The sequence below is a fragment of the Manacus candei genome, unplaced genomic scaffold (genome assembly GCF_025592945.1).
Source record: "Manacus candei isolate 608988 ecotype Guabito, Panama unplaced genomic scaffold, ASM2559294v1 h1tg000056l, whole genome shotgun sequence".
Lineage (NCBI taxonomy): Eukaryota > Metazoa > Chordata > Aves > Passeriformes > Pipridae > Manacus > Manacus candei.
In genome coordinates, this window is record NW_026138104.1 from 1,252,507 (window position 1) to 1,265,053 (window position 12,547).

At 41.3% G+C, this 12,547-nt stretch overlaps 2 protein-coding genes across 6 annotated transcripts; one reads left to right on the forward strand and one right to left on the reverse strand.

The window, feature by feature from the left end:
* The first annotated feature begins 60 nt into the window (after positions 1-60).
* On the forward strand, positions 61-7,279 carry CLXN (calaxin). Of its 2 annotated transcripts, XM_051802202.1 has the most exons (6): positions 61-614; positions 867-1,022; positions 2,756-2,860; positions 4,383-4,534; positions 5,349-5,453; positions 7,147-7,279. In XM_051802202.1, exons 1-6 carry the CDS (start codon positions 557-559, stop codon positions 7,195-7,197), a joined length of 627 nt encoding a protein of 208 aa, XP_051658162.1. In that variant the 5' UTR covers positions 61-556; the 3' UTR covers positions 7,198-7,279. The 2 variants fall into 2 exon arrangements, with proteins under 2 accessions (XP_051658162.1, XP_051658163.1); XM_051802203.1 differs by lacking the exon at positions 2,756-2,860.
* A 1-nt stretch (position 7,280) lies between these two features.
* On the reverse strand, positions 7,281-12,533 carry RBM48 (RNA binding motif protein 48). 4 transcript variants are annotated; one of them, XM_051802190.1, is made up of 6 exons: positions 12,135-12,205; positions 11,888-12,025; positions 10,440-10,630; positions 10,164-10,309; positions 8,677-9,212; positions 7,281-7,658 (listed from the first exon to the last, which is right to left on the reverse strand). In XM_051802190.1, the coding sequence occupies exons 2-6, from the start codon at positions 11,903-11,905 to the stop codon at positions 7,581-7,583; spliced, it is 969 nt and encodes a 322-aa protein (XP_051658150.1). In that variant the 5' UTR covers positions 11,906-12,025; positions 12,135-12,205; the 3' UTR covers positions 7,281-7,580. The 4 variants fall into 4 exon arrangements, with proteins under 4 accessions (XP_051658150.1, XP_051658148.1, XP_051658149.1 ...); XM_051802188.1 differs by lacking the exons at positions 11,888-12,025; positions 12,135-12,205 and adding an exon at positions 12,396-12,533; XM_051802189.1 differs by having other exon boundaries at positions 11,888-12,269.
* Between the last annotated feature and the right edge of the window lie 14 nt (positions 12,534-12,547).

Below are 12,547 nucleotides of genomic sequence, written 5' to 3' on the forward strand. Positions count from 1 at the left end.
CTGCATAAGGGGCTTACGGGCTTTGTCCATTCCCAGCAAAGCTGCTTTAGTACTGACAGGCAAATGCTTCATTTTGCATTATGTTAACAAATAAGTTTCATCTCATCCTGCATCCTCTTTTTCCTGAAGGGAAGGTTAAGTGTGGTCTCAGCCCTTTAGCTTTGCCGATGTGCACACGTGAGTATGTGAGATGGTGCTGTGGGTCTCGGGTGGCACCTACAGCCATGGTCCAAGTTTCAGCAGAGAGACAAAGTACAAAACGAGCAGTGCCAGAATAAAAATGTTTTAATAGTTTTCTGCCTTCTGCCAGCAGATGAACAAGCAGTATTGTATACAGTATTTAGTTTTTAGCTCTTCTTTCCAGAAACATTTTTTACAAGTTTGAAATGCAGTTATTTATTTTCTACGACTGCTATTTTTTAAATGCGTGGTAAGAGTTGGTCTTTGTTTCGCCTGTGTATGTGTTTGTTACGCCCGGCCCCTGTCGCGCCCTCAGGCCGCGCTGACCGCCCGCGTTGCCAGGGCAGCGGCGGCGGCAGGAGCGGCTCCCGCCGCCATGAGCAGGAAGAGGCTGCAGCTCCTGGCGGAATCGCTGAGCCGATCCACCAAGCACTGTGAGTGTCCCCCGGGCTGCAGGAGCCGCGCCACGGCCGCCCCACCGCCTCCCGTTATCCCCGTGCTCGCCCGGGGGGTGTGGGGAGGGCACTGCATTTCCTGCCGCCCCCTCAGGAGCAGGGTGTGCGGGGCGGCGGGGTCGGGGTCACCGGTGTCATGGGCAGCGCCGGAGGTGCCCAAACCCTGGTGCCTGCCCCGTGTTCTGCCAGCGTAATTTATAACCTGTGTTTGGTTGTGTTTGGGCCGAGCAGTTAGCGAAGTCGAAGTGGAATGTCTGATCAAGCTCTTCGACGCGCTGCTGGCCAGGTCCTGCAGCCAGTTCGCTGTGTCCGGCTTCAACCGCATCGCGTTCAGAGACACCCTGTTCGCCGCCTTTGGCATGACGGACGACGTGGTCCTGGACCGAGGTGAGGCGGAGACTTCCGAAAACAAGGGATGGCGTTGGTTTCACGCTGCTGACCCGATGAGTGTACCGAGCCAAAATAATGCCACCTCATCCCAGCGAGGACAGCAAAGGAGGAGTTATGCTCAGGAGCTGTTGGGGAAATGGCATCTTCTCTTTCGTTATGCAGAATAGTTTTTCCATAGTTCAGGGTAGCTCACGCTCTAGTTCCAGGGAGACCAGGCAGAGGCATTGTTAGTGCTGCCTTGTGGCTGTTTTTATCGCAGCCATGGAAGAGGGCAGCATCGTGTCACTTGCCTCTTCTCCCGCGGTTCTACCTGGAGCCGCGGTCGCTGTTGCTGGTGGACAGCTCTAGCTCGGGCCTGGAGGTCCCAGAAAGGCATTCTGTTAGAGTGGGTGACTTCTGGGATAGAGGCACTGTGAACAGCACTGAAGGCACTGGGCAGAGTACAGGGAGGTGAGAGTAATGAGCCAAGTAACCCCTTGAAAATACAATGTTTTCACAGATTCATAACATGAGGGCCATAAGTGCAGTTATTGTGAAAGTTGCATGAATGATCTCTGATGTAGAGGTGTCTACAGGAGGATGCAGAACAGGCATCAATCTGCCATTCTTTCATTCTTGGGCTGCCAAGAGCCACCCCTTGGTTCAACTTTTCTTCATCTCTCTAGCAGGAGAAGTACTTACATGCCATAAAATAAAAACTTGTTGCCATTTTATGCAGTAAGTCAAATGTGTCTTGGAAGATAGCTTACATGTATACATTCTTAAAAATAATGCTTATGTACAAAGGTGCTGATTTCAGTTTGCAAAAGCAAACCTATCATTTTCCAATTCCAAAATGCTTGTCTCTGCAATTAGAGGTGTTCCTTCAGCCAATTTACTAATTAACATTCTAAAATATGAATTATTGTAGATGCTTTCAATTGTATCTTAGATTTGAAGTATTATAGTACTGTATTACAGGCTGTATGAATAGTGAAGCTGCAGCTTGGAGGAGACTGAGGGGAGACCTCACTGTCTACAATTTCCTTACGAGGGGAAGAGGAAGGGCAGGCACCAGAGGGTGCTTGGGCACTGGAACAGGCTCCCAAGGGAAGTGGTCACAGCACACAAGCCTGACAGAGTTCAGGAAGCATTTGGATGATACTCTCGGGCACATGGTGTGACTCTTGGGGATGATCCTGTGCAGGGCCAGGATGATCCATGTGGGTCCCTTCCAGCTTGGCATATTCTGTGATTCTGTGAAAATTGAAAGTTGCTTAGGGAAAGGAGAAGAAAAAAGATTTTAGTACATGACAGGAGGTTATTTTTCTTTGTATATTTAACATATTTATATGTTGTTTCTAGGATTGCTCTCTCCAGGATTTTCTGAGACAAAACCTAGTAATTAAAATGTTCTGCATGCAAACATGCCTTATTTTAAGGGGTATTGGTTTATTTGGTTCACGTCTGCATGGAAGCATACTTCCTGCAGTTGTTTTAGTCAGGCAAGAGATCAAACAAAATGTCTTAGCCAGCAGGATTCTAGAGTGGAAGATCAATAAAGTGAGGGGCAAAATCCCTTTCCTTGTTACATCTTAGATTCAAGAAGGGTAATCATACCTTGGCAAAAACAGGCAAACATCTTCACAAAAAATACGGGTTTATAATTTCAACAAATTCAAGAAAATCCTCCTTTGTTTTGTTTGTTTCTCTATTATATAAATGTAAAATCCATCTAATACACTTCCTAGTGTTCAGCACTTTTGATAGAAGCAACAGTGGCTGCATCACTGTGGTGGAGTGGGTGGAAGGCTTAGCAATATTACTTCGGGGGACATTGGAAGAGAAGATTAAATGTAAGATTGATCTGTGTGCTAATATTTACTGGTAGTCACTGAATTCACGACAACACATTGCTTTTGCTGTAATGTCGTAGTTACTCTCATAAAGTATTTGATAATTGAAAAGTTTTCTTCTGTATAGTTTAATGCAATGAAACTGAGTCCTGAAATTGCTTCTCTGAGACAGAGTTTTTTCTGTGTAAACTGCTGTTATAGCTGCCACCTTATTTTGTTGCTTACAAAAACTTGCATTGGAACCGAAGTTTATTCTACAGTATACAGTTTTGACAAAATATATGGTTTTGTATTCACACACAGAAATAGAAAGAAGCAGATGTATCTCTGGGGTGATTTTGGCTAAATAGCACAGTCTCAAGCCAACCAAGACCAGTGCCAACATTCATTTACTGGCACAGTGGGGACACAGCAGCAAATGCATTAACTCCAGCAGTTCTTCAGCTTGGAAGCATAGGTGGAAAAACTGAGTCTGTAAGACTATGGTCGTGAGAACCTCCACAATAGTGACAGAGAAAGGTGGAAGAGAAAAAGTAGCAAGAACCCTAAAATTTTAAGAAGCAGAGAAAAAGAAATAGGGCACATGGGGGGGGAAAGGTAATAAGAAAAAGGAGAATGACAGCATGTTGTTTTCATGACAACATGAACTATATATGCAACCATAGTTCCCAGCTTGCAGCATCAGCCATCCCTAACAAACTATGTAAATTCATCTGGAAAGTGGCCTGGGATGCCATGTGTGCCCAGGACAATGAATATGTGTCAGTACCACTACAAGCAGCAAAATACACAGCCCTGCTGTAAGCACTATAGAATTTAGTAGTGTGTAGTGATACACAGTGTTGTCTGTCACAAGTGTATGCCAGGAGTGTTTTTCACTGTAGACAAAGTCTTAGTCAGAAAAAAACCCCAAACCTCCTGTGTTCCTAACTTAAGAGTTTTGTTTGTTTGTTTAATTAAGTTTTATGAAGGCTGGTAAAGTTTATTATCATCATAGATTTCTGATTCCAGGAAGGTAGAAACAATTAGAAGAGGAATTATGCAGATACCCAAAATACTTTTGTTCAAGGTATTTTCTCTTTGCAGTCAGTACAGTTCATTCTTTTTCCTTTACTTTTCTAACCCAGCATCTGAAAAAATGAGGATGTGTTTTGTAGGTGCAAAGTCCTTTTGGTAGAGATAGCAGGTCCCCACTATGGGAAATTTGGCTTCTAAACCAGAACCTTATTTATATTTTAAATTGACAATTTAAGAGAAGATCTATAAGTAAGTATGGTTTCTGTGAACTGAATAATATTTATTTGAGCAGAAATAAATAATTTTTAACTATAAAGGGAAAATAGGTACTAATTGACTAATATCAAAATGTGATACTATTACATATATAAATATATAATAAATTTAGCTCAGTAGATTTGCTGTACAAGGTACAATTCGCATTTTCTCTCTATAGGTAACAGATAGCTTTAATGGTATGTGATTGTAGTTTGTAATCAACTTGAAATTTATTTGTATTCAAAAGACTGTTTTGCGGTTTATGACCTGAATGGTGATGGATACATTTCAAGAGAGGAAATGTTTCAAATGCTGAAGGACACCCTTATCAAACAACCAGCAGATGAAGACCCTGATGAGGCAATTAAGGACTTGATAGAGATAGTACTGAAGAAAATGGCAAGTACTTACTCACTGTGGTATCTGAGTGTCTTTCAAACATTCATTAACCGAAGCTTAGAACCTTCCTGTGAGGTAACAAAATATGGTGTGTGATTTACAGTGGGATTCTGAAAATCTCCTAAGGAAAGCCAGAAATACAATCCAGATCTAGTGAGCTCCAGTCCAGTATCCTCACATGAAACTTAGTTTACTATGTGAAGGTACTATAAACTTTATGTATAAACTAGTATGTGAATGTGTGCATACCCACCTGTGCATACCCAAGCAAAACAAAAGCCCGGTCAGAAGTGGAAAACTCAAAAGTGTAAGCTCCATTTATGCGTTAGGCATCTGCATTAGCTTTATTATTAAGTATATCTGTGTTTTATCAATTGCTCATGAAATGTCTTTATGCAATTTATATATTCTATTATAATAGTACACTCAAGGTTATTAATGTGAAGCTTGTCTTACCGTGCTTAATCTAGGATATCCAGATTAGCTAGGGACTGTCTTTCAATATTTTAATCAAATCAAGATATATACTCTCCCCTTCTATGGTGGTGGTCAAAAAATTTCACTTAAAACCAGGTTTTGAATCCCAACTCCTTGTATTTAACTCCATCTTCTCTATTTTTCAAACCCACCCCTTTTGCTTTAGGTAGAGGCAAGTGACACAAAGCTTGTCTGAGCAGAGACTGATGACCACAAAAAACGATTCCGTGTACAGTCAAACTAAAAATAGAATCCATGTCAATAAAACGTCTGTTAAACAAAAATACAATTACTACAAGTAATAACTCTTGGCTGAAGTGTTCCCTTCCTTTTGTAGGACTATGATCATGATGGTAAGCTTTCTTTTGCGGACTTTGAACAAGCAGTCAAAGATGAAAATCTTCTCTTAGAAGCCTTTGGACCATGTTTGCCAGACATAAAGGTATGAGTTTAAAAAAAGGTGCAATACTTTCTGTTCTGTTGGTAAGGAGACGTATTATGGCATTAACTGTTACCTCACAGTGTCTTTTGGAAGAGGCTGGTAACTTTCTGAAAAAAAAAAAAAAACACCCACCTTGAGAGTTCTTCCTTTGAGAGTGCGGCACTGCTGCTTTGTAATTTCATCTAACCAGGCTTTGTTTATCAGTAATATGTCTAATTCAATTTTTTTTTTTTTGGAAGATGGTAATTTAGACCATGCTCATTTCTTTAGTGTTAAATTCTACTTTGGAGGGAGTTTCTGCTCTATTTTTTTCCTAATCCAGTAATTGTCATTCTATTTGAGCTGTGTGTGACTTTTAAATACTGAAAATTGCAGCTTCATAGAGAAGCTACAATACCTACAATAGCTTTCATAGCAAAATAAAATTTGAAATATGCACAGTGATTCCTAGAAACAGAAGAGTTGTATAAGACTGCTGAGAACATGGCAAGTTTTCCTTTGCTGGAAACCTGTACTTCCTGCCAGCTCACCCACCTGTAGGCTGGAGGACAGGAAGAAAGAGTCTTATAGCCCCAATGGCAAGCTACATTACATCATGTCAGCTGCAAAGCAGCTGTTCCCAAAATGCCAGATTTCTCCTGGCAGGCTGTCAAAAGACTTTAAAGGGTTTGGGAAAACCAAAGTAAGTACTCTGTTTTTTAACACCAGTGAAAAGGTTTTAAAGTTTCTGAACAAAATCACTGTCATTAATCAGCATGGAAAAATTACTTCTTTTGTCAGTGTTGGTGATAAACGAGGCCCACAATTCAGGCTAATCATGGCAAGAGGTGGAAAACTTGGTTTGTTTCTTGCTTACAGTATTTGTGCCTTCTGTTCTTTATCCTACCCAACTGCTGCTTTTCCCCTAGGTCTTTAGTTTCACTTTTAAAAGAGAACAATATTTATATGTCCTTTCAAGCCCTAAAATAAATTTCAGCTATGAGCTTTACATGAAGAAAACCCATAATTTACTAGATTTCCCACTGGGGCTATTGTAATTTTAATTCTACCCCAAATTAAACACTCATTTGTGTAATGAATAGTGTATTTGACAGAGTCCTGCCACTGTAAGTGGTTCTGCAAGGAGCCTGCAAAGATGTGGCACAAGCCAGTTCCTTATGTACACTTGCACCAGCACCAATCCTGTGAATGTCAGAATGGGGCATCTTAGCCTGGTGTTGGATTCATCTCCCCAGTGCCAGTTCTACTGCCCAAAGGTGACCCCTGAGCACTCCCACTCCGGGGTTGTTGCAACACAATGCTGCAGATATTAAATCTCATCACCAAGGGAAATTTCACTCCTTTACATTGTCATCCCAGTCTCTAGCATTCCTACTTCCAGCCCATTTACCTCATTCTACAGCTGGGTCTTCTTGCCCTCCATGCTAGGTCATTCCTTGGTCACACATTCCTGCTGCTGAGCAGTTAAAATTCAAATTTCCCCTTCAACTATAACTTTAAATGTTCTGACTGGTCTCCCAGCAGTGACACCATTAGTGCTATGGATTTACCTTTTCTAAGCTAAAAACCAAGAGGTATCCTATTCCTTGCATACACATTTCAGTCCAGTACATTTTCTCAATAAATATAAATCTTTTAGTTAACTGAAAATTTACTTTTCTTTTTTTCTTTTTTTTTTTTTTTTTTTAAACAGAGCAGGATTGCATTTGAAGAGAGAGTTTTCCCGGACACTCGTAAACTGTAACTCCATTGTTGAATACTGTTGTGAAGGCTGTTTTTCTTCACTGTATTCTTCATGATACAGTAAAAATAGGAGCAACTTGAAACTACTGTTTCAGTATTCCTTTACTGTAAAATTTACAGCATAAACAGAATTTAGTTCCATGACTCTACCTAAATAAAGTTCTTCAATGTTAGGAAATATGTTAAAGTATAAGGTACACAAGACAACATTGCAACAATAATATATTATAGTGGTTTGTCCATTCCAAGAAACAAATTGATACAATTTTTAACAGAATCCCTTGGAAATACAGTATAAAAAAATTTTTACTTTTTACATAAAAAATAAATATTTTAAACTATATCCTTTATAAAAGGACTGTTGGAAGATCCTGCCAGCAGTGTCTATATTCTTCTTCTCTGCTTTACAACTGGTTTGGCTGATCTACTCTCTGGCTTTTCCACAGAAACAGAATCTGCTACCTAAAGAGGGAAAAAAAATATTAGTAACCTGTAACCACTACCTTTTTATCCTTATTTTAGAGTAAGGCCACATTTCCAACATTTGAGTATTGGGAGGGATGTATTACTATAATCATGCTTGAATTGAATTTTCCTGTATAGAGGAAAAAATAACACCAAAGGCAGAATTAAACACAATAGAGGTTAAACTTAGAAGAGTCAGCAGTACCATTTTTGTATTTAACCAGAGAAACTGATTTCAGATACTCAGTGATAGAGCATTAGTGATAGAGCACCTTCTTCCTACCAGAGGTGTTTTCACAGTAAGGTTGAGTGTGCTTTTTAAACTCGGGTATTTCAGGAAAGGAAGGGAAAGCAAAAATGTGCATTTTGACACATATTTTAGAAATGTATTTAATATAAGTGGTGCTTATTTACAAATGTGACTGGAGATATAAGTCAGTCTAGCTAGTCATAGTCAAGGGAGCTTTTTCATATCTTAATGTAAATGGAAAGTTTTATCAGGAGTGTTTGACCTGCTAATTAATTAATACCCTCCGTAAATGTTTATATAGATTAACTCATGTTTCTCAGCATAGAATAAATGCTTCTGTACAGCTTTTAATGGCATAAGAAATGCTGAGGCAAAATTACATTGAACTGCGACTCCCATTATTTTTCACTCCCTTTCAATCAGAAACCAGATAAAAGCACCACGTTGGAGTCAGCAGGACTACCTGCACAGTTACCATGCCCCCACACGTTGGAAAAAAAAAAAAGTGGTTTACTGAAAATCATTTAGGACTGTGCACAGACATTTATACTTTCTTAAGAGTAGTGTAAGAGGTATGGAGTAGAATTGTCTGCAATACTCTACAGTATGGAAGCATTAAAGAGCAAGAATGCTAGCTTTAACTGGCAAAGAAACTGGTAATACTGAGTGAATGTGGAATTAAGTTACCTGAGGGTTGCTGTTTTCATGAGTAACAAGCACATATGTTTGAAACTATCAGACTATCAAAACTTTAAGAACCCATACCTCTTTCAGTTTATTTCTAATTAATGTAGCTGAAGTATTCAATGACTCATCATCCATATCCACTTTAGGTATTTGTGGCAGTTGTGGACCAATAATGACTTCAGTATTGTCCGCATTTGTTCCAAGGAGGGAAAACCTGTTACCTTCTTCTCTCTTCCTCTTACGTTCTTGCAAGTGAGTTGTACGAGGCATAAACCTGTCAATTCCACTATAAGTTGGAACCATTCTTTGCTGCATTAAGGAAGCTGGTGGAGTACATCCTCCTAGATGTACTCTGGGAGTTAGGGATGTGTTTTGGCCAAAGTACCCAGAAGCTTCAGCACAATTGTTATCATAGTGTGGGGATGTTAACAAGCTCTGATTATGATTCCCAGATGGATGCCCTGTGTTGTGGGATACCCCATGAGAACTTGTAAAGCAGGATGGATTCCAGTTATTGGCTGCATACGATCCCGATGTACTCCATGGGCAGTCATGCTCAGAGGTCTCTGAAACTGTCTTCTTCGGGCCCTCAACTTTCTTTAACACAAAGCAATCTTTAAAACAAACAAAAAAACCAGCTTCACTATTTCATGTCATTATTAGTTCTAAAAAATAAGAAGAAATATTTAATAAAACTGCAGAAGTAATACAGTGATATTCCATTCCCAGGCACCTTTCTGTGATTTTTAAGAGGTACCGTTCAAACTAGTTTTCCAGCCTAGTTCCTCTGCTGGTTTACGAGGAATGCCTGAGCAGAAGTATTTCCACAGTTTTGAGAACAGAAGGAAAATATTCCTAATGTAGCAAATTGGTGATTTTTACCTCCAGTTATGATTTCAAGGACAGGCTGTCTAGCAAAATTGAAAACAACCAGGTGTTTTGATGTTAAAAATCACTGGTTTTACTCCCTTTAAATACCCTCACACAATGAATAGTGATACCCAAGTACACGAGCACAAGAAAGGAGAAGCTTGTACTCAGCAATTTGCTTATTCCTCATCTTGTCCAACCTTCAGTGCTGCCTGGGAACTCTGCAGTACAGGAGCCTTTGTAAACCCAGTCCGTTTCTAACTGCCCCAGTGCCAAGATGCAGGCTGGAGAAATTTTTTGTTGGAAGTTCTGGTACAGTCACCTTCCTTCCAAAGCTGTCCCTTTGGGCAGGCCTGAATAAGCTGGAACAAGGGTGAAAATATCATCCTAGATTTCCTACTAGTGCTTGAAATTTCTGATAACATTTTGAAAAAAAAACCAAAAAGTGAAGGAAATACTTCATTATTAAAGCTTAAGCATTTCTGTATTTTAGTCTTAACTGAAACTGAAAAGTTGCTTTGAAAAGGATACAGTTCTCTAAATACTGAGGGATGTCTCCACTATACTGTAAATATGCTTAAAATACATCTTTAACAGCTAGATAAAAAGTATTTTGTTTAACAGGCTCTTTAACCAAAACCCCACCCAGCCCTGAAGAAAGATGTTAAGATTCTATAGGAAATGTAATCACAAACCTCCTTGATTTGTTGCTTTTGCTATATACTTTCTTCTATCCTGCAACTTCTCTCTAGTTTCTTGGACTGTTTCAAATTCTGGAGCGTAGCACACATGCAGCAAACTACCAAAGAAACTTCGTTCATCCATTTTTTTCTTGGCCACCCTGAAAGGAATTAAATTGTATTGGCAAAACTGAGGATTTTACTTCAACTCTCTAGAATTTTAACACATTGTAACTACAGAAGGTATAAAAGAGTAAGACAACAAGAGGCAGATATTGCCCTGTCCAATACCTTGCACAGTGCAGTTTTTGGAATTTTAGAAGATACACTTCAGTAAATTGCTCTGCTGGATATTCATCTAGAGCATGATACTCCTCAATGGCACCATATAATGCAAATTGTTCAACTAATTCCTTCATAACACCTAATGCAGGAACTCCTTGTATCAGTAAATAGCGAGATTCCAAGTTGATAGTGTAAACCTGAAAAAAAAAAACAAAACCAAAGAGTATTCAAAAATGTTCACATTCTTGCTGTATTGCAAAAGGCAGGCATTTTTTCCATGTTTTCTGTTTTTCCCCCAAGTCCTCTCAGGAAAATCCCTGTGTACTCTATTTTGACTCTGGACTCTGGCAGGGCAATAAGTGCATGGTTACTGGGACCTCCTCATCACTGAGCAGGAACTGAACCCCAGCTTCTCACTCAAAGCAAAACACAAATGAGAGCTGACTTTTCTGCACGAGGTCAGAGTACTGCCATTTGCTGAGCAAAACCTCTAGCCTCTGGCCAGCTTCCATGCAAGACTGACTAGTAACTGGTTTGTTAGAGACACTGTCAAAATACAGAAAAAAAAAAACATTAAAAAACCTGTCTTGTTCACAGGCAGAGCGATCATCCAAGTGAGGAAAACTGGGTTTCTCCTCACAAAGGAAAAAAAACCCAAGTATCGCAATTCTCTGGGGCAGATGGTGTGTGTGCAGAGCTGTCTCCTTGCTACAATGATCCAACAGCATACCATTTTACGGCACACAGATAAAATCTGGATGCCTAGGGAAACAAGGTCTTTTCCCAGCAGGTTAAAACTAAATCAACCACTTCCTTCTGCTTTGTGAACTGTCCAGCAGCACAGACTCTAAGGAAAGCTTTGTGACATACAACAGGGAGTTAAACCCTGAGATCAAAGGAAATTCATTCCAAGTTTGTTAAAAAAAAAGAAAAACCCAAATATTTAGACAGCATAAGTTACACATTAAAAACAAAACAAAAAAAAGAGCAAATTCTGGACAACAACAGGAATCGCTTGGGAAATCAGCTCTCAAACTACCACCATAAAAAACAGTCTCCGCAGACAAGCCGCCTAAGTTGTTCTTGTGACAGCAGCATATTCCCTGCCTGCATTCTGGGAACAAATGGACTGAAATATGATTGATCTCATGTCTAGGGAGAGTAGATTCGAGTAAGGTTTTTTTCACGCCTGGGACATCCATACTGTTTCTCCTGTGTGTACCGTCTGGTGCCCAGAGATGGCTGGCCTATGGTGGCCTTTGTCCCTGTGTGGATACACTAGGCTTTCTGTCCCCGGCCCATGGCATACTCTTGGAAGAGTAAAGGAACAGCTCTGAGACTTCATGAAACATAGAAGGTTTGAAAGTTTTCAGGAGGGCCGTGTTTGAGAAAAAGACGTGCCTTATGTGTATGTGCAGGGATTAACCATTGTTTTGGCACTGATGAGGCCGCACCTCAAACCCTGTTTTCATTCAGGGCCCCTCACTCCAAGAAAGACATTGAGGTGCTGCAGTGAGTCCTGAGAGCGGGGTAAGAAGGGTCTGGAGCACAAGTCCTGTTAGGAGCAGCTGAGGGAGCCAGGGGTGTTTAGCCTGCAGAAAAGGAGGCTCAGGGTTAACTTTATTGCTCTCTACAACTCCCTGAGAGGAAACTGGAGCCAGGTGGGCAGCAGACCTGACGATTTTAAATGTCTTGTCCAACCTTAGCGATTCTATGGTCCTTTCTCACACCAGTCCCATAAGGTGCCGCTACAGCTCGCTGTACACTGACCGCACACGCAAACCCCAAACCCAGCAGTTCTGCTGCGGTAACGAGAAGCTCCTGCAGTGCAGCAGGCGAGGCCCACGGCCTCCCTTCCCCTCTCCTCTCCTCCCCGTCCCGTTCCCGGGAGCCGCGGGACCCGAGCCCGACCCGGCCGTGCCTCCCCCTCACCCGCAGCGACCCCGCCCCTCCCCCCCAAACCTTCACGGCGCGCGGACGCCGCCCCTCGCGGTACTTGGCGCGCGACTCGCACGCGCCCAGCTGCGCGTGATGCCGACAGGGAGCGCCCGGGCCTGGGCCGCCCGCCGCCATCTTCCCATCAGCCCCTGCGCCCCGCGCCCTGATTGGCTGCC